The following is a 22,540-nucleotide window of genomic DNA, read 5'->3' on the forward strand; positions in this document are numbered from 1 at the left end:
GAAGCTGTAGTTGGAAGAGCTCACTTACTCTAACTTGGCCTTTCAAATAAAATACTAAGAAAAAAATAATAACTTTCTAGGCAAATAAAAATTAATTAATTACTAATTTCTGCTCTTTTTATAGGACGAACTGTGTTAAGAATGATGCCGAGTTTATTAAAGTCACATCAAATCCTGAGGCTATTCAAGCCATTGTATGAAGGTGTTAAAAACTATAATTCCTATGGAAATAAAAAAAATTAAAATGAGGCAAATGATTTATCAATACAGAGACTCCTCAATGCTTGATGCAGGATGAAAACATTTAAACCTATGTTTCAGAAATTATAATTAAGAAATTATGCCATAAAACAAGTATTTAGTCATATCTATACAATTGTCTGTAAGATATACTATGATTATCTATTCAAAGCAGAATAACCAGCCCTTTATGATACTTATGTTAAACTGATAGCTCTAAAAAACTATAATACTGCTGAATAGCTATTGTTTGCTTATTAAATATAACAGTCTATGTCAAAATTTAATCAAGTACATCTGAAGCAGAAAGTAAAATTCAATTTCAGTCTCCTGTGAAAATTAGTATTACAAGAAAATGGACACACAACCATTCATTAGAGGGCATAAGGGGAAGCTGCTTTTTCAAGTACAACTGAAAAAAATAATCAGAATTTAAAAAAAAAAGCTTTATTAAGATATATTCCCTAATCCTATTACTGTTTTTCCTGTTTGGTGTTATGTACTTAATTTTTTTTCAAACAGAAAGATGTCTATTTCACAAATATATAGTAAATTTTAATAGTCACATGATTAAAACTACTACAGTGTATTATTCTTTTTTTTTTTTTGACAGGCAGAGTGGATAGTGAGAGAGAGAGACAGAGAGAAAGGTCTTCCTTTTGCCCTTGGTTCACCCTCCAATGGCCGCCACGGCTGGCGCGCTGTGGCCAGTGCACCTCGCTGATCCGAAGGCAGGAGCCAGGTGCTTCTCCTGGTCTCCCATGGGGTGCAGGGCCCAAGCACTTGGGCCATCCTCCACTGCCTTCCTGGGCCACAGCAGAGAGCTGGCCTGGAAGAGGGGCAACCGGGACAGAATCTGGTGCCCCGACCGGGACTAGAACCGGTGTGCCGGCGCTGCTAGGTAGAGGATTAGCCTAGTGAGCCGCGGCGCTAGCCATATAATTCTTAATAATCTGTTTGACAATGACTTAAAACAAAGCTTGACAAAACACTGTTATTTGCAGCAAAACTGACATACACAGGCATTTCTTTTTTTGTTTCTTAATTTTAGCTCCCACATATAAGGAAAAACACATAGTATGTGTCTTTCTGTGTCTGGCTTATTTCACTCAACATAATTTGCAACCACTGTGATGCAAATGATAGAATTTCATTTTTTATAATCGAATAATATTCCATTACATACACACACATATACTACATTTTCTGTATCCATTCATCTGATCATGGACACTTTGGTTGACTCCACACTTTGTTTATTGTGAATAGCGCAGCTATAAACATGATGGTGCAGGTATTTCTAACAGTGTGTTCATGCTTTTTGGGTATATACCCAGTAATGGGACTGGTGGATGATATGACTAGTTTGTTTCTAGTTATTAAAGAAATGTCCACACTGTTTCCCACAGTAGGTATACTAACTGATATTTCCACCAACAATTTCCCTTTCTCCACATCATCACCAGCATTTGTTCTTTCAGATAACAGCCATTCAGACAGGGGTGAGATAATTCTCTCCCTGTGGTTCTAATTTGCATTTTCCTGATGTCTAGTGCCTAATCCTCTAATTACATACTAAGGGCATTATGTAATGATTCAGCAATCAATTCAATGGAGGATGTAACTATAATAAATACATAAGCAACCAACTACATGGTACCTGACTGTTTAAAAGACATGTTAATAGAGGGGCCGGTGCTGTGGCGCAGTGGGTTAAAGCCCCAGCTTGCAGCGCCGGCATCCCAGCTGCTCCACTTCTGATCCAGCTCTCTGCTATGGCCTGGGAGGGCAGCAGAAGATGGCCCAACTCCTTGGGCCACTGCATCGGTGTAAGAGACCTGGAAGAAGCTCCTGGCTTCAGCTCAGCTCAGCTCTGGCCAATGCAGTCATTTGGGGAGTCAACCAGCAGAATGGAAGACCTCTCTCTCTCTCTGGCTCTACTTCTCTCTATAACTCCTTTGTCTTTCAAATAAATAAAATAATTCTTAAAAAAAAATGTTGATGCATCTGAAGGGAAACACAGACTCAAACACAATAGTAATGTAAATACCCCACTTTCAGTAATAGAGGGATCAACCAAACAGAAAATCAGCAAGGAAACAACTGAGTTAATTGACACTATAAAGCAAAGGGACCTAAGCAGTATCTACAGAACTTTTCACCCCACAGTGGCAGAATACACATTCTTCTCATCGGTGCATGGAACTTTCTCTAGGGTAGACCACACACTAGGCTATAAAGCAAGTTTCAGCAAATTCAAAAAAATCAAAATCATACCATGTATCATCACTGACCAAAACGGGATAAAGCTGGAATCAATAGCTCAAGAATCTCTAGTTACGCAAACACACAAGAGACTGAACAACATGGTCCTGAATGACCAGTGGGTCATAGAAGAAATCAAAAGATACATCAAAAAATTTCTGGAAACAAATGAAGACAATACATCATATCAAAACTTATGATAGAGCAAAAGCAGTGTTAAGAGGTAAGTTTATAGGAATCAGTGCCTACATAAAGAAATTGGAATGCCACCAAATAAATGAGCTATCAATGCATCTCAAGGACCTAAAAAAACAACCAAACCCAAAATTAGTAGGAGGAAAGAAATAATTAAAATTAGAAAATAAACAAAATTGAAACAACAAAATAAAACCCAAAATATCACTGAAATGAGAAACTTTCTTTTTGAAAAAACAAACAAAAATGATACAATACTGGCACAACCGGAAAAAAAAAAAAAAGAGAAGATCCCAATCAATAAAATCAGAGATGAAAAAGGAAATGTAACAACAGATACCACAGAAATAAAAAGAATCATCAAGAATTACCACAAAATTACTACTAAAAATTACTAAAATTTGTATGCAAACTAATTGGGAAATCTAGAGGAAATAGATTCCTAGACATATACAATCTACCAAAATTGAGTCATGAAGACAGAAAACCTCAACAGACCAATAACCAAGACATGGATTAAATTAGTAACAAAGACCCTCCCAACAAGGAAAAGTCCAGGACCGGACGACTTCACTGCTAAGTTCTACCCAGACATTTAGAGAAGAATTAATTCCAGTTCTCCTCAAGCTATTCCAAACAACTAAAGGGAGGGAATCCTCCCAAACTCCTGTGAAGCATGCATCATCTTAATTTCTAAGCCAGGAAAAGATGCAACAGACAAAGAGAACTACAGACCAATATTCCTGATTAACATAGACACAAAAATCCTCAACAAAACATTAGTTAATTGAATTCAACAACACATCATTCACCTGAACCAAGTGGGATTTATCCCTCATATGTGGGATGGTTCAACATTTGCAAATCAATGTGATATATCATACTAACAAACTGAAGAACAAAAACCACAGTTCTCTCAATAGATGCAGAAAAACCATTTGACAAAATACAACATCCTTTCATGATGAAAACTTTAAGCAAACTGGGTACAGAAGAACATTCCTCAACACAATCAAGGCAATCTATGACAAAACCATAGCAAGCATCCTATTGACTGGGGAAAAGCTAGAAGCATTGCCCCAGGATACAGAACCAGATATGTATGCCCACTCTCACCATTGCTACTTAATATAGTACTGTAAGTTTTAGCCAGAGGGGCCGGCACTGTGTCATAGCAGGTAAAGCCACCACCTGCAGTGCCGGCAATCCCTTATGGGCACCGGTTCAAGTCCTGGCTGCTCCATTTCCGATCCAGCTCTCTGTTTTGGCCTGAGAAAGCAGTAGAAGATGGCTCAAGTCCTTGGGCCCCTGCATCCGCGTAGGAGACCGGGAAGAAGCTCCCAGCTCTAATTGGTGTAGCTCCAGCTGTTGAAGCCAACTAGGGAGTGAATCATCATCGGATGGAAGACCTCTCTCTCTCTCTCTCTGTGTAACTCTTTCAAATAAACAAATAAATCTTAAGAAAAAAAAGTTTTAGCCAGAGCCATTAGGCAAGAAAAAGGAATGAGATACAAATTGGAAAAGAGGAAATCAAACTATCCCTATTTTATATGGTAAGATCCTATACATGGGGATCCAAAAGACTCCACTGACAGACTACTGGAACTCAAAACACAGATTGGTAAAGTGTAAGGATTTAAAAATCAACAGGGAAAAATCAAGAGCCTTTGTGTAAAACAAATAATGTCATGGCTGAGAAGGAGCTTTTACGATCAATCACATTCACAATAGCTCCAAAAAGAATCAAATACCTTGTAATGCATTTAACCAAAATGTCAAAGACCTCTATGATGAAAAATAAATAAATAGAAGATATTAAAAAACGGAAAAATCTTCCATGTCCATGGATTCAAATAATCAACATCATCAATGTCCATACTACCAAAAGCAATTTACAGATTCAAGGTGATCCCAATCAAAATACCAATAAAATTCTTGTAGATCTAGGAAAAAGAAGATGCTAAAATTCATATGGAAACACAAGAGACCCTAAAGAGCTAAAACAATCTTATATGACAAAAACAAAGCTGCAGGCTTAACAATACCTGATTTCAAGCCATGTTACAGGGCAGTTGTAATAAAACAGCTTGGTATTGGCACAAAAACAGACTTATAGACCAGTAACAGAAACTCCAGAAATCAATATATGCATCTACAAGCAACTTATCTTTGACAAAGAAGCTAAAATCAATCCCTGGAACAAAGAGTCTCTTTAACAAATGGTGCTGAAGAAACTAGATCTCCACATGCATTAGTATGAAATTAGACCCCTACCTTACACCTTATACATAAATCCACTCAAAACTGATCAAAGACCCAAATCTACAAATGATACCATCAAATTATTAGTTCACACTGGGGAAACTCTGCTATATTTTGGAATAGGACAAGACTTCTTGGAAAAGATCCCAGAAGCACAGGCAATCAAAACCAAAATTGACAAGTGGGATTACATCAAGCTGAGAAGCTTCTGCACTGCAAAAGAAACACTCAGCAACATGAAGAGGAAAGCGACAGAATGGGAGAGAATATTTGCAAACTATGCAACTGATACAGGCTTAACATCCAGAATCTATAAAGAGCTCAAGAAAATCAACAACAAAACAATCCAGTTAAGAAATGGGCACAGGACTCGAACTGGCATTTTTCAAGAGAGGAAATTCAAACGGCCAAAAGACACTTGAGAACATGCTCAGGATCACTAGCTGTAGAGGAAATGCAAATCAAAACCTCAATGAGATTTCATCTCACTCCAGTTAGAATGGCTCTTATACAGAAATCCATAAATGACAAGTACTGGTGAGGATGTGTGGAAAAAGGTACCCTCATCCACTGTTGGTGGGAATGTAAACTGGTACAGCTATTGTGGAAGACAATATGGAGATACCTCAGAAATCTGAATACAGACCTACTATGGGATTCAGCCATCCCACTCCTGGGAATTTACCCAAACAAAAAGTAATCAGTATATGAAAGAGTTATCTGTACCCCCATGTTCACTGCAGCTCAATTCACAACAGCTAAGATATGTCCATCAACTGTTGACTGGATAAAGAAATTATGATGTATAAACACTGTGGAGTATTACTCAGCTGTAAAAAAAAAAAAAAAAAAAAAGAAAAAGAAAAAGAAATCCTATCTTTTGCCACAAAATGGATGCAACTGGAAACCATTATACTTAGTGAAATAAGCCAGTCCCAAAAAGATATCATACGTCATCCCTGATCTAAGGTAACTAATAGAGTACCTGAAAAGTAATGCATTGCAGTGAAATAGACATTTCGAGATTCAATAATTGTTTATAGTCTTTTTCTCTTCCACTGAGGAAAAGTGGTCTTTTTTTTTTTCCTTTTTCTCTTCATACTATTAGCTGAACTCTTTTTTTTAAGTAGAGTAGAGTAAACTATATGATCATTAAGTATTACTGAAAATAGATCCTTATGAAAAGTAAGAGTGAGAGGGAGGCCAAGGCAGGGTCAGAGCATAGGCAGAAGTGAGGGTGGTGGAAGTGTCACTACATTCCAAATCTGTATATATCAAATGTATGAAACTTGTATAACTCAAATAAAATTTGAAAAAAAAAAAAAAAAAAAAAAGAGGTCACTAGGCTTATAAAGACAAAAACAGTGAATTTCTTCAACAGTTAATCCTATGGGGATTAAGGATTAGAAGTACATAACTACCAATTTCAGAGTCTGAAGAAAACTTTGGCTTATTAAAACACAAAATATACCCCTCCCAAAAAAAAGAATGCATAATGTATCTACAGAATTTAACAGGTCACTATTGATAATAAAGACAATTCAACAGAATTTCTATAATAACAGAACTGTCTGAATATTAATTTCTCAATTTGATATATTATGAAACAAAAAATTGTGGGCAAATATGTTCAGAAACGAAATTATTCTAAAACTCATGTCAGATATCCCAACAAACAATATTTTTAAAAACTAAATTTCAGCCTACCACAAATGGTTTCCCAATTTTGTAATGTGTGTACTTATACATGATTAGTAAAATTCTGTGATGGCTATGGCTGACTAGGTCACTTCCCATGTTTCTCACATTCTTCTCTCAGTGCTAAACTGTAGAGACAATTGTAGGCATAATTCCAGGCTGAATTAGGCTCTATATTCATCAGTGTAAACCTTCTTTGGAAATGAGTTAAAAGGACAAGGAGGCACATGGCATCCAAATGCTGACTAGTGTAGATCGCTGAAAGGGCAGGATGGTTCTAAACTGACAGCCACAGTAGCTGCTTCCATTTGTAGTATTTTCCATACGGAGTAGGGCTGCAGCTTCCTTGGCAGTCCAATGTGACTGAGACATTTTTAGGAAGTGAGCTAGAACCTTCCAGGCCTCTTTGTGATTCCGCTCTTTGCTTTAGTATAATACATCCCCCTTAAGGATTAAATTAGGTGGAACGGTGCTATATTATGCGAAAGATACAACTAAACCAAGAGCATGAGCGTATGGCTATAACACCGCACTATCATTTAGACAACTATCTAAAACATAAAATTTGAGTTAATATATCAGAAAGTCATGAGCTAAACTTACCTTGGTAAGAAATTACCTGTACACTAAGCTGTACAGTTCCATCTGTCTTTACTCCTTGGTCAAATAAACTTCGTTCTGGATCCAGCTAAACATGGATAAAATGAAGAAGATGCTCAATCATTAGACGAAGGCACCTGTTTCTGGTTTAAATGGGCATAACCAAATAGGACTTAAAATACTTAACACAGCAACTGAATTATAAGAACATATTTAATTACACAATTTGCCATATTATGTAACTATTTGTGAAAACTGAAAATATTTCAACCACTGATGGAGTCATTAAGGATAATATAAACCATCATATTAATTTTATGTAGCAGTTTTCCCTAGCTCTGGAGTCTAGTTTAGGATCTTAAATAATGCTAAAGGCAATTACTTATTCTATAAATGCATTTAAAGCTGAATATAATGTAGTACCTGCTATGAATAAGTAGTTAATTAGTAGTGACCATTCCTCTGAATCTATTAACACAGTACCGTCATATTTCCCTTGTAATAAATGCCACATCTCTGATCACCAAGTTATTAAAACTGAAGGATTTATGACCTTACTATTTTACTGACTTATGAATATCTTGTCATAATTCTATATTACTTCATAGTAGTGTTTTTCCCCTTTTTTCTCCTCAAGGTGAAATGTATTTCACACAGTGATAAGCTGATGATTAAAAAAAATAGTAATAATTCTAACTTCTAGATACTTTCTGTTACCTTGCAAGCAGGATTCTATTATAATTGCCTTAATAATACCTGTGTATGTCTGTCCATCATGTAGCTGAAGGTACAAGCTTCCTCACTCTAATTCTCAAGAATTCAACTGATACATGGTATCAAACACATTTTCTAATATTAAGAATGTCATATGTAAACCCATAACATAAGTGATTATTCATCTAACTGAAGAGGAAGAAGACAAACCGTGTAACCCTGTAGAGATAAGGATAAACTTGGCAGTTTCACTCCTTAATATACAGTCTCTATCTGACATCTTGCTAAAAATTCTCCTAACAACAAAACATTTTTCTCTTTGTTTAACAGATATTAGTTTTATTTAATTGAATCTATGAAATGTGTAACTCTGAAAGTAAGCACTAAGGTACTGAATATACTAGCTAGTTGTTAAGACCTAGCACAAGAACAAAACTGAAGCACAATGTTAATTTTCTAAAATATTCTTCAAAGTACAACTCAACTGTTGTTCCATCAGCATTCAAGTTAGCATACATCTGAAACTGTAAAAGCATTAACACAGCAGCAAGCTTTCAGACTCCAAACCTATGGCAGCACTCACTGACACACACAACATACATTGTCATCCTCACGTTCATTTTCAGGATACAGGGTAGAATGCAAGAACAGTTGGGGCATGGGTGGGAGCGATGGTAGGGGAAATTATCACTATGTTCCTAAATCTGTATATATGAAATACATGAAACTTGTATAACTTAAAAAAAAAGCCACCAAAAAGAAAGTGACCTTACCTCCAAGACTAACTCTGAATCCTGACAAGCCACTGTACTTGACCATATTTCCATTTATTCAACTAATATTTATTGTGCACTTTGCAAACTATACTTTCATTGTGGACAGGTCAGTTATTATGAAAGGTCATGTATTATGAAAGACAACTAAGTACAGCCTGCTTTTACTGTACAAATGAGAAAAATCAGGTAAAGTCCAGTAACACTGAGTTACTCACTAGAAACCTTCTTTAAAATGTCTGCCTCAAACAAATGAACAGTTTTAGAGTCACACAGGCTTGGCTTCAAATCCCTTTGTAGCTACACATTGGGCAAATTATTTAACCTCTTTAAATCTGTTTCTACATCTACACAAAAAGGATAAATAATTATATTGACTTCAAAGACTGATTTAAAAAATTAGATAATTAGATACTTATCCAAGTATCTTTTCACTCAACATATCCTGCCTACACAGCTTTAGTTCAGTAATTTTTCATGGCTACTTTGAATTACACTGTATGGAATTCATTGAATCTCCTGGTTTTGGAATGTTTGGGTTGCTTTCAGTTTTTGCAAAACCATGAATGAACATCCTCATACATATACCTTTGCCCGGCCTGGTGAGTGTTTCTCTGGAAACAATTCATTGAGGTGGAACTGTTACATTTCACTTTTAACATCAAGATATTCAATGCTTGATTGCCTTCCAAAAAGGCTGTGCTAATCTCACTCTTAAGAAAAAAATCTTAAATCACTAAAATCGTTAACAGTTCTAGACTCACCTATATATCCTAGTTTTACCATTACTAGACATAGATTAAAAAACAAAGATTAAAATAGGATTAAACGGTAGCTGAAACACACAAACCTCATTACATTTGAATTAACTGTACAATAAATCTTATTTAAAATAGTAGTATTATACAATGATGTGAATTTTTTAAAAATTAAGGCAAAACTAATACTAAGTATATCTCAAAGCATATGGAGAAGTAAAGAATAAAACCAAATATGAAAAATGAAAAAATATATATTAGTATAAAAAATATAAAATTCTAGTACTTATTCATATCTTTAAGGAAGATCATAGAGAAACTATTTGAGCAATTCTATTTAGGACACTACCTTTCATATACCAAAGTACTTCTTCAAAGAGTATCATAAAACGTTAACTATGAATATGCTACAATACATTATTATAATACTACCATGGATAAAACCTTATTGAAATAAAATTCCAACTAAAATCAGTTAATATTTTAATTCCTATCCAAAATTCACTGCCAGAGAAAATGAAATGAATGTAAAAATTATTTAGTCAAATTATTTATTTTAAAGATAAAGAAACTGACAAACAAGCTGAATGCTGCCTAGAAATACAATTTCTAGGCTTCTAAGGTCAATCTACCTTCCACTATTCAATATTTAACCTCTGATTCAGGTGGGGCTGGCACTGTGGCATAGCAGGTAAAGCTGTGACATGCAACACTGGCACCCGATATGAGCACAGGTTCATGTCATGGCTGTTCTACTTCCAACCCAGCTCGCTGCTAATAGCCTAGGAAAAGCAGCAGAAGATGGTCTAAGTAGTTGGGTCCCTTTCACCAATGTGGAAGACCTCAAAGAAACTCCTGGCTTCAACATGGTACAGTCCAGGCCTCTGCGGCCATCTAGGGAGTAAGCCAAGGGATGGAAATTCTCTGTTTCTGTCTCCTTTTTTCTGTGTAACTCTGATTTTCAAGTAAGTCCTTTAAAAAAAAAGAAAAAAAGCCCCAATTCTGATTCATGTAAACTTACCATTTTACACTGAAGTAAAAGGCAAAATGTTTAATTTGCTGTTCAACCTTTTAAAATTAATATTGCTTTTAAAATATAATTTTAAATGGAGGAAATTTTGCTCAAAGAATTTATTTCATATGCTCACATTTTGTTAACACGAGTCAATCTACTTACACAGGTAAAGGCTATAGCTATACAGATAAAAGACTAACAAAAAATGCTACTGTAAGGGGCCAGCATTGGCTACCTGCAATGCCAGCATTCCTTATGGGCTCCAGTTCAAATCCCGGCTGCTCCACTTCCAATCTAGCTCCCCAGTAATGCGCCAGGGAAAAGCAGCAGAAGAGGGCCCAAGTCCTTGGGTCCCTGCTTCTATGTGGAAGACCCTGATGAAGCTTCCGGTTCTAGGCTTCAGCCTGGCCCAGCCCCCAGCCTGGCTCAGCCCCAGCCACTGCAGCCATCTGGGAAGTGAACCAGTGGATGGAAGATCTCCTTTCTCTTTGTGTCTCTCCCCCTCTCTGTCTCTGTAACTCTGCATTCAAATAAATAAAATAAATCTTTAAAAAAATATATTAGTATGCTGATTGAAATACTGAAAAACAAAATAAAATAAAAATTACCTGGATATCTTGCAGACAAATTTCATGAGCATCCAATGAACACTGCAGTCTTGGTTCTAGCAGTTTCTTTAAATTGCCTATTGGTTCATTGATGTCTATGGCCTGGCTTACACATTCAGCTGGGGTGTAGGTTTGTTCTACAATGCTAAATGTTAAAGGATATAGGGTTAACAATTACATTTTTGCCCTGGATATTATAGTACTAATACCCTCAGAGATGGCACTGTGGTGCAGTGGGTTAAGCAGAGACGTAGGACACGCTAGTTACAGCTGTTCCACTTCCTATCCAGCTCACTACCAATATGCCTGGGGAAGAAGCAGCAGATGGCTCAGTTGGGCCCCTACCAGTCATGCAGGAGACCTGGTTGGAGTTTCAGGCTTCTGGCTTCAGCCAGGCACAGCTCTGGCCATTGCAGCCATTTGGGGAGTGAACCAGTGGGTGGAAGATCTCTCTCACTGTAACTCTTTTAAATAAATAAATAAATTGTTAAAAATAAAGTAACAATATTCGATACCAAAAACACATTTCTGGTGTTTGAAAACTCATTTCTTCATGGATATTGTGGTAAGTTCATCATCAATTAGTGTCACCAAACTGATCACTGAATTTTACTGTGAAATGTTAGTTTGAGATTTAAAGCATCCTTGAAAATATGCTTCAATCTGCTTACACATATAAATATTGCATATATAATAATCAAAGAGAAATGCTCACATCTGTATTACAGTTATAAGTTGTTTTGAACAATTTTAGAGCCAGAAAGGACAATACAGTGTCTCCTCAAAGCAGATATACCAGAGGTGTGCTTTTCCAGTTAAGGCCTCACTTGGGATACTTGCATCCCACATAGAATGCTTGGGTTTCTGTTCTGGCTCTGCTCTCTATTCCAGCTTCCAGCTAATCCACATCCTGGGAGACAGCAGGTGATAGATACTTCAAGTACTTGGGTCTCTGCCACCCAGGTGGGAGACCTGCACTGAATTCCCAGCTCACGGCTTCAGTATAGTCCAACCCTAACTGCTGCAGACATTTGGGGAGTGAACCTGGGAGATCTCCCATCTGTGTGTCTCTTTCTCTGCCTTTCAAATAATATTTAAAAAAAAAAAAATATGTATGCCATCTCTAATTGTCAATTTCCCTACCCAATGTAAAACCAACTTAATAAGTATAAGTGGATAAGATATGAAAACATAAGTTAAATAAAATACTTTCCATTTCATTTAATTTAAATACTACTGGTTATAATCAACATAGTTCCACATAAAAAGAGTAAGATTTGTATTCCTTCTTTTTCTTTTTTATTTGACAGGTAGAGTTAGAGACAGCGAGAGAGAGGGAGGGAGGGAGGGAGAGAGCGCGTGCGCGCGAAAGGTCTTCCTTCTGTTGGTTCACCCCGCAAATGGCCGCCATGGCCGGAGCTATGCAGATCTGAAGCCAGGAGCCAGGAGCTTCCTCCTGGTCTCCCATGCGGGTGCAGGTGCCCAAGCACTTGAGCCATCCTCCACTGCCCTCCCAGGCCACAGCAGAGAGCTGGACTGGAAGAAGAGCAACTGGGACTAGAACCTGGCGCCCATATGGGAGGCCGGCACAGCAGGAGGAGGATTAACCAAGTGAGCCATGGCGCCAGCCCCTGTATTCCTTCTTAAGAACCCTTTTTGGGGCTGGTGCTGAGGCGTAGTGGGTAAATCTGCTGCCTGCAGTGCTGGCATTCCTTATGGGTGCCAGTTCAAGTCCCAGCTGCTCCACTTCTGATCCAGCTCTCTGTGATGGCCTGGGAAAGCAGCAGCAGATGGTCTAAGTCCTTGGGCCCCTGTTACCCATGTGGGAGACCCAGAAAAAGCTCCTGGCTCCTGGTTTCAGATCAGCTCATCTACAGCAGTTGCAGCCATTTGGGAAGTAAGCCAGTGGACAGAAGACCACCTACCCCCGTTAACTCTTTCAAATCATTAAATAAAATCTTTTAAACTAAAAAGCCCAAAGATAAAGTCTGATTCCGCACTTTAATTATGTATACTGACAATCTAAAAACAAATGATAAATTTAGGAAACACCAACCTTTCTTCTGTACACTCTGATTTCTCTGTTCCGTCAATCTCAATTTCTATCAGCTCTTCTGCTTCTCTCTTAGTCATGGTTGAAGTATTTCAAAAGATCAGTCCTCTAAGAATTTTGAAGGTTTCAAAACCATCTGTACAAACAGAAATGATACACAAGAAATAGAAACCCAAGTGAAAGAAGGGAAAGTAACCTTCACTTATAAAAAAGAAACCACAAATGGCATCTATAAATCAGTTTTTATTTAACTGGTGTTTTTATTAGCCTGACATGATGTCATCATCCTATTAGATTTACTGGGATTTTTTTTTTTTGACCCAGTTAATAGGTTAATGCAAGTTACTTCAAAATTAAATGAAGGTTATGTTAGCTCTATTAAAGCAACTCATAGTCTCATTAACAGATTTAAATCTGATGCTTAACATGGAGAGAAATTACAAGTTCTTATCTAAAAGTTCTACCTTACTAAAATTTACTACAAAGCAATACGCCGGTAAGAGAGATACCAAATTAACCACAAGATTTATGTTACAAATTACAATTATGGGGTGGGCATTTGCTGCAGCATTGTGACACCTGGTATGCACATATCCCATACTGGTGTCTGGGTTCAAGTCCTGGCTCCACTTTGATTCTAGCTTCCTGTTAATGTGCACCTTGGCAGACAACAGTAACTGCTCAAGTAGTAAGATCCCTGCCACTCCTGTGGGAGACCTGGATGGAGCTATAGGTTCCTGGCTTTGACCTGGCCCAGCTCTCCATGTTGCAGACCTTTGGGGAGTGAACAAGTGTATGGAAGTTCACTTGCTTTATCTCTGGCTGTCTCTCAATCTTTCAAATAAAAACAAATAAATATTTTAGAAAATTACAAGTATAATAACAATAAGCAAAAACCACAAAATAAAGTAATAAATGACAGATATACACATTATTACTCCATCAAATTTTGAATGACTTTTTTTTCCAACATGGTTTTATTTTAAACAAACCACTGGTTCAGTTTTTCATCATCTCAGGTAAAGTTAGTACCTACTGCTTAAATAACCATAGATACAAAAACATTTTGAAAAGGTAAATAGGGGCCAGCACTGTGGCACAGTGGGTAAAGCCACAGCCTGCTGTACCAGCATCCCATATGGGTGCCAGTTCGGGTCCTGGCTGCTCTACTGCCTATCCCACTCTCCGCTATGGCTTGGGAAAGCAGTAGATGATGTCCCAAGTACTTGGGCCCCTGCACCTATGTGGGAGATCCAGAAGATGCTCCTGGCTTCAAATAGGCCCAGCCAGCAGATGCAGTCATTTGGGGAGTGAACCAATGGATAGAGGACCTCTTTCTCTCTCTGTAATTCTGCCTTTCAAATAAATGAATAAATCTTAAAAAAAAAAAAAAAAAAGGTAAATAGTGCATAAAGTAAGTATAATACCCATATACAGTTATTTCTTTGTGGTCATTTCTGAAAAAACCGCACGTCCCGTTACTAGCTACCTCCCTACAGGTTAATGTTTTCATCTTTGGACTCCACGAGTGGAGTTCACATCATGTTCAGAGTAGTTTTCTAAGTTTACTAGCTTTTTAATCTCAAAAACACACACCATAGACTTAGAAGGATCACTCCCCTAAATTTGGTATTCTAACATTTGTGAGTCTGCTCCCACTAACAAAATTTCATAAATGAATTCAAATATTCATTTCTGTTAACAGTAATCATTATTGAGTGCTTGGCACTGAATTCAAACACTACACAGAACAATCTTATTTCAAGTCCACTTTCATAAGACCCACCAGAGGTAAACAAGGCTAAATTGTCTGCGGTCCATGTCAGTCTTTTATTTATTTATTCATTTATTTTAAAGAGTTACAGAGAGGGACAGGGAGAGGGAGAGGGAGGGAGAGACAGGGGGAGGGGAAGGGAAAGAGAGGGAGAGGAGGAAGGAGGGAGGAAGGGAGAAAGAGGGAGAGACAGGGGGAGGGTAAGGGAAAGAGAGGGAGAGAGGGAGAGAGGGAGAGAGGGAGAGAGGGAGAGAGGGAGAGAAGGGAGAGGGGGGAGTGAGAATCTTCCGTCTGGTGGGTCACTCCCTAGATGTCTGTTGGTTTACCCTTATCAACCACACACAATTCTATAATCTGTCTCTCCTTTATCTCTTTTCCTCTCCAATAATCTGCCATGAATTTATATACCTATTCTCATTCTTCCCCTATTAGATCTTCGTGAAAGTATAAAGAGCAAAACTGTCCAAAAGTGGTCACAGGAATTTAAAGTGTTTCTTTGGATTTGGGGTTTCTTTTACCCTCTTCAAGTGGCAGGGGGCCTCACCAGGTCACTACTTCTCAAAGGATGAAGGGTTCTGTGCCAGGTACAACAGTGACCCAGACTTGTAAATATGGAAGTTATATGGCAAAGGGGAATTAAGACTGCAGAGACAATTAAGATTACTAATCCACTGACTTTAAAATCCTGAGTTATCTATGTGAGCCCAATGAAATCACAACATAGTCCTTAAAAGCAGAAGAAGGAACGTGAAGTGAGAGCCAGACCAACTCAATAAGAGGACTTGACAGGTCAGTTCTGACTGGCTCTGACGCAGGAAAGCAGCCATCAACCAAGGAACAGAGGTAGCTTCTAAAAGTCAGAAAAATAAAGGGATAGAAAAGAATGCAGTTCTATTAACACCTGATTTTAGCCTACAGACCTATTTCAGACTTCTAACATCCAGAACTGTAAGATAATAAAGTCGCGGTGTTTAAATACCATTAAACATGCAGTATTTTGCTATAGTAGCACTAGGAATGTTGCCCCCCCCCCCCCATTTTAGAAAGAACTCTAACTCCCCTCAGATCTCAATACCTCCAAATGCTGGGTAGCTGGCTGTCTGACCACTTACTCAACTGTTAACAGCTGGCATCCCAATCTAGTGGCCAAATATAAAAATGGTCTGATTTTGCTCACATTATTAGGGTTGCTCTCACACATGCCCTGTAAGATGGAAGAATACAGGAGTAGTTTTTCACTTAAATAGACACAGATTGTGCACATCCAACATACTGCCTACATTCCAGCTGGCCTCTCTTTGGAATGATGAAACGCAGGACCTTAAGTTTTCTTTTCTTGCTAATGTTAGATTAGTAAGTCTTCCCTTTCCCTACTAAAGCCTATTCCGTAACTGGTGCTACCTGTAAACATGTAGAATTTTCTACACCTGGAAAGCCAGCATCTCAAATGGGTGCCAATTTGTGTCCCAGATGCACCAGTTCTGATCCAGCTCCCTGCCAATCACCTAGGAAAAGCAGCAGCAGATGGCCCAAGTGTCTGGGCCCCTACTACCCAACGTGGGAGACCCAGATGATACTCCTGGTTCAGCCTGGCCCAGCCCTGGTTGTTGGGGCCATCTGTGGAGTGAGCTGGAGGGCCGGAGATCTATTTCTCTCTGTAACTCTGACTTTCAAAATAAATAAATAAATAAATCTTAAACAACAACAACAACAACAAAAAAAAACTATGGAATTCACCCTGAGCAAAATAGGTAGTGGCCCAGTAGGGACCTTATTTTATGGAACAACATGAGCTTCACAAGGGCATGGATACATGTTCAGTTACTTTGAACGGCGCTTCCTCTCTGGTGGACATTCTATTAATATCTGCTGAATAAATGGAAGTACAAGGACTATTTCACACTATGTAAAATGAACTCCAGATGCCATAATAAAAGGTTAAATACGAAAAGTAATACTACAAAGTTGATAGAAGAAAACAGTTGAATCTTTTGTTGTCTAATGACAGAAAACAATTTTCTAAACTCTCAAATATAAACCAAAAAGAGAAAAACTTCTGAATTTGATTCATAAAATTCAAAACGCAAAAATCTGATTCAAAAATTCAAAAAAACACAAGTTACAGAATGGGAAAAGATGTACCCAACACCTAAAAGTGACAAGAGACTAATAAACGGAACAGACAATAACCTCTTAGAAGTTGACAACCCAAAAAAAGTCAGGACAAACTAGAAAAGCAGGCCAGGTACAGGAAAAGGAAATCCCATAAAGGGAAACCAAAGTGGCTCTAGACAGTAAGATATGCTTACATTCAAATTATTCCAAAATTCCCACTTAAAACAAGAAATTACCACTTTACACAATGTGTGTAGATATGGCAAATGTTAGAAAGTTCAACAATGGGGGCTGGTGCTATGGTGCTGGGAATTAAACCATTGCCCGCAGCCTCGGCAGCCCATGCGGGCACCAGTTCCAGTTCTAGATGCTCCACTTTCGATCCAGCTCCCTGCTAAAGGCCTGGGAAAGCAACAGTCTGTTGGGCATTGCCTAAAATCTCCATTACAATATGGCGCCTGGCAGATGTTCAAAGTGCGTGTCTGCAGCTGCTGCGGTTAAGCTAAGTAAGATCAGACCACTGGCAGGGATAGGTCCGCTTTAGTTCCGGGCACATGGGCAGTGCATGATCCCTATACTTTACTTAAGGTGCCCCTGTGCGTGGTCCACCCGTGCCTGTGTGACCTTTTCGCTGATTGGCTCCCCTACCGCGCATGTTCTTCGTAAGCTTTATAAGCCTGCACACTTCTTCAGTAAAGCGGTTCCTGCTTTGACAGAACTCACAGGTGCTTGTGGTGTGTTCATCACCCATCGACCTTACCCTTCGCGTTTGCCTTGTTGGGAAGTCTCTGTACTGGCCCCTGCTGGTCAGGGGCCAGCCTCAGACTTGAGACCCCAACAACAGTTGAAGATGGTCCAAGTCCCTGGGCCACTGCACCCACAAGGGAGACCTGGAAGAAACTCCTGACTCCCGGCTTTGGCCTGGCCCAGCCCTTGCCAATGCAGCCATTTGGGTAGTGAATCAGGATGCAAGACCTCTCTGTCTCTCCCTTTCTCTGTAACTCTTTCAAATAAAATAAATTAATTAAAAAAAAAAAGAAAGTTCAATAATGAAAAGAGCTAGCTGAGACAAGAGAGTCCTATGCTCCTGCTTATGGGGTAGACAGGACTAGACAGTCTGGAGAAAATTCTCGCAGCTCTTTTCAAATCAGTTATACAAATGACCTAACAATTTCACTCCTAAGATAAGCATTCCAGAGAAATCTCAAATTGACTGATAACAGGATGTTTCATGTAGCTTCACTGTGACAGCTGGAATTGGTGCCAGAGTACTTAGTAAGAAAATATTCATAAAAAAATATGGAAAAGGCACACATTATCAAACTTTAGAACCAGTTAGAAACAAGGAAATAACGTCTACACAAACTAACTAAAAAATAAAAAACAGAAAAGCATATTAAGTAATCAGAAGCTGAGAAATAGTTCTAATGGCTTATCAGCAGGACTACCTGGGGGTCCCCTTATTATAAACTATAAAACAGGAAGTTGTTAGAAAGGTATTTACCCTGTAATCTTCCATAACAGTGATAGATCAAAGTGCCTAGAAGGTGCCAAATATAGGGGAAAAAATTAACCCCCAAAGATTTACAGAGAAAAATCACATAACCTGTAGTTTCGGATCATTCTCCTTCTCAGCTCTTTAAACTTAGTGTAGGGAAGCAATGGAGATATTTCGAAAATTATCCAGATTACTTACGTCAATGCTTGAGAGTCTTAGCACTTTTGTGGTACCAACAGCACATCTACAGGGATTTTTGCCTGTATACTTAATAACTGGAGGGGCCAAAGTTGTGGTGCAGAGGGATTAAGCTTCGGCTTACAACATGGGCATCCCATACAAACGTGAGTTTGAGTTCCAGCTAGTCCACTTCCAGTCCAGCTCCCTGCTAATATGTCTGGGAAAGCAGCAGAAAATGACCCTAGTGCTTGGGGCCCCGACACCCACGTGGGAAATCTGGATGGAGTTCCAGATTTCTGGCTTTGCCCTTGCCCAGCCCTGGCAGCTGCAGCCATTTTGGGAGTGAACCAGCTGATGGAAAATCTTTCTCTGCCATGCTGCCTTTCAAATAAATCACTTTTTTTTTAAAATTAGTTTTTAACAGATCCAATGTGATTTGTAGAGAAAATTCTAAGAACACAATGATATTCCTTTTTTTTTTTTTTTTTTTTTTTGGACAGGCAGAGTTAGACAGTGAGAGAGAGACAGAGAGAAAGGTCTTCCTTCCGTTGGTTCACCCCCCAAATGGCTGCCTTGGCTGGTGCGCTGTGCAGATCCCAAGCCAGGAGCCAGGTGCTTCCTCCTGGTCTCCATGCGGGTGCAGGACCCAAGCACTTGGGCCATCCTCCACTGCACTCCTGGGCCACAGCAGAGAGCTGGATTGGAAGAGGAGCAACCGGAACAGAACCGGCGCCCCAACAAGGACTAGAACCCGGGGTACCGGCGCTGCAGGTGGAGGATTAGCCTAGTGAGCCGTGCCACCGGCCCAAATAATCTTAAAAAACAAATAACAGGGCTGGCGCTGTGGGGCGGCGGGTTAACGCCCTAGCCTGAAGCACCGGCATCCCATATGGGCGCCAGTTCAAGACCTGGCTGCTCCACTTCCCATCCAGCTCACTGCTATGGCCTGGGAAAGCAGAAGATGGCCCAAGTCCTTGGGCCCCTGCACCCGCATGGGAGACCAAGAAGAAGCTCCTGGCTCCTGGGTTCAGATCGATCGGCGCAGCTCTGGCCATTGCAGCCAATTGGGGAGTAAACCAGCGGATGGAAGACCTCTCTCTCTGCCTCTCCTCTCTCCGTATAACTCTTTCAAATAAATAAATCTTAAAACAAAACAAAACAAAAAACAATAAACCCTTGGTACTTTCATTAATATCACAAAATGGGTTAATACTAACCTTGAAAATTTAACTAGAAACTTTGAAAAAGGCTAGTGTCCTTTAAAATATACATGTAATTCCCTTTTGAAATACAAATTTGAGGACTGTCCTTCACATTATTAGTTTACAGAGCTTAGGACCATTCTTCCTAATGCAGAAAAAAGAAATGTAAGTGCAGTCCAGATGAGTACCTGCATGGTCAACTGCTCATTTTCCCTAGCTTACAAATATTTTTAACACATTTTTATTTTAAAAAATAAAGTTAACATTAAGAAAAACAAAGTCTTGGCCAGCGCCGCGGCTCACTAGGCTAATCCTCCGCCTAGCAGAGCCGGCACACCGGGTTCTAGTCCCGGTTGGGGTGCCGGATTCTGTCCCGGTTGCCCCTCTTCCAGGCCAGCTCTCTGCTGTGGCCCGGGAGTGCAGTGGAGGATGGCCCAGGTGCTTGGGCCCTGCACCCCATGGGAGACCAGGAAAAGCACCTGGCTCCTGGCTCCTGCCATCGGATCAGCGCGGTGCGCCGGCCACAGCGCGCCGTCCGCGGCGGCCATTGGAGGGTGAACCAACGGCAAAGGAAGACCTTTCTCTCTCTCTCTCACTGTCCACTCTGCCTGTCAAAAAAAACAAAACAAAACAAAAACAAAAACAAAACAAAACAAAAAAAAAAACAAAGTCTCTGAATGTATGCATACAGGCATGTGCCATGTAAAGGAAAATCCAAATATGGTGAGCGGTTAATAAATGATGACCCCCACTCCCACCCCAGGCTAGGGTAAGGGGTATACGGGTGTTCACTATATGGTTCAATTTTATTACAGGCTTAAAGACTTTTTTTTTTTTTAAGAATTATTTATTTATTTGAAAGGCTGAGTTACAGAGAGGCAGAGGCAAAGAGAGAGCAAGGTCTTCCATCCATTGATTCACTTCCCAAATGTCCACAACAGCCAGAGCTGTGCAGAGCCGAAGCCAGGAGCCAGGAACTTCTTCCAAGTCTCCCATGCGGGTGCAGGGGCCCAAGGACTTGGGCCATCTTCTGCTTTCCCAGGCCATAGCAGGGAGCTGGATAGGAAGTGGAGCAGCCAGGACTTGAACCAGTGTCCATAAGGGATACCAGCACTGCAGACCAGGGCTTTAAACCGCTACACTACAGCGCCAACCCCGGGCTTAAAGTTTTATAAATAATGAGCTGGGGGAAAGAGTATAGTAAAGTTTAAATTTAATATTCGGCCTCTCCATGTTCTCATGACTTGCTTCCAACTTAACTGGCTTAATTAGGTGCTTTATGACTATATGATCATAAAGTCACGTTACATACAATCCAGGTATGATGGACTTGTTTATGCAGTGGCAGGATGTATCTGAAAACGAACAAGTCAAACCCTGAGTGAGAACGGGTCCTTTAAAGTTGTTGCTGAAGAGTCGACCAATTTATTCTTCAGTTTAAGGCAATGCATGACCTAAGAATGTTCTCACTGCTCCGTTCCACGCGGTCCATGGGAACTCTTGCTAATCTGCTATCTCCGAGTCAGGTGTATTTCTATCGGCGAGAACTGCTTGTGACCAGAATTTCATTTCTAAATTACTACTCATCGCTTCGCTATGCAGTATTAAGACACTGTCTGCTCTGTCGTTATCCGCGCCAAACTCGGAGCCCTGAATCCAAACGTGATCACGGAGCTGTATCTTGTATTGCACGAAACACTATAAAAGTTGGCAAGGTACATTAGCTCTTCGCTAACTCATTTCCTCGTTTTTAAACAAAAACCCCAAGCAGACATTATCGTCAACAGTACGGTTTTGGAGCAAGTGTGACAGAACGGAGACCTAAGCGGATCTGAAGCGAGTGAATCGCTGAGTCCGGCGAAGCAGACTGGGTCTGCAACTTCCTCCGAAATCCCGGGGCGTCCGACCCAAACCGCGACCACGGGGACAGCGGCCCACCGCGCACAAACCGGCGAGGAGACCGGGAAGCGCGGGGAGGCAGCAGGCGCGCCGCTCCGGGGCCCCGCGCCGCGCGCCCCCCGCCCCTCCCCGCTCCCTCAAGTCTCCACGAACGGAAATGGGAGTCGCGGAGCCGGGGACCAGCGGAAACAAAACACAGAGGCGGCCGCGGGGGGGCCGCGGTGGGGGGAAAGGCCCCGGAACGAGGCCGGCCCGCGCGGGCCCGCGCTCCCTTCCTCCCCCGCGGCCGCACTCACCCGCTCCGGAATCGGCCCTGGCGCTCTCGCCCGCGCTCCGGGGCCGGCTGCGAACGGCAGAGGCGCGGGCTCCACGTGCAGCGTCCCTCCGGGCCGAGCCCTGCAGCTCCCAGGACTCCAAGTGTGAGGCCCCTGGGCCCTTCCCGCGGAATCGGCGCCGAGAAACCCCGAACCCCCTCCCGCCTCCCAGGCTCCCCCGGGTCCAGGACTACAACTCCCAGCAGGGTGCGGGAAACGAGCGCAAGCGGCGCACGAGGCGCCACGTCCCAATCCGCGTTGTTTCGCACACTCTCACTTTCCCTGCACATTCACATACACCCCAACAACCCCTAAAGAGCAGGACGCTGCCTAGGAGGGGGGGAGCTTGAACTCGGGACAGGCCAGCCGAAGTGCGC

General features: G+C 40.6%; 1 protein-coding gene across 8 annotated transcripts in view; it reads right to left on the reverse strand.

Annotated features, from left to right (window-relative positions):
* The window catches only part of GABPA (GA binding protein transcription factor subunit alpha), a 53,966-nt gene that overhangs the window by 31,154 nt on the left and 272 nt on the right, over positions 1–22,540 (reverse strand). The window contains exons 1-4 of one of the 8 annotated variants that reach the window (XM_002716772.6): positions 22,146–22,398; positions 13,185–13,287; positions 11,129–11,273; positions 7,264–7,348 (exon numbers count right to left, since the gene is read on the reverse strand). In XM_002716772.6, coding sequence (XP_002716818.1) covers positions 7,264–7,348; positions 11,129–11,273; positions 13,185–13,261 — 307 coding nt within the window. In that variant the 5' untranslated portion in view covers positions 13,262–13,287; positions 22,146–22,398. Of the gene's footprint in view, positions 1–7,263; positions 7,349–11,128; positions 11,274–13,184; positions 13,318–22,145; positions 22,472–22,540 lie in introns of those variants that run through there. The other 7 variants (XM_008267148.5, XM_008267150.5, XM_008267149.5 and 4 more) reach the window with 7 other exon arrangements.

The sequence above is a fragment of the Oryctolagus cuniculus genome, chromosome 4 (genome assembly GCF_051225735.1).
Source record: "Oryctolagus cuniculus isolate XC-2025 breed Fujian yellow rabbit chromosome 4, ASM5122573v1, whole genome shotgun sequence".
Lineage (NCBI taxonomy): Eukaryota > Metazoa > Chordata > Mammalia > Lagomorpha > Leporidae > Oryctolagus > Oryctolagus cuniculus.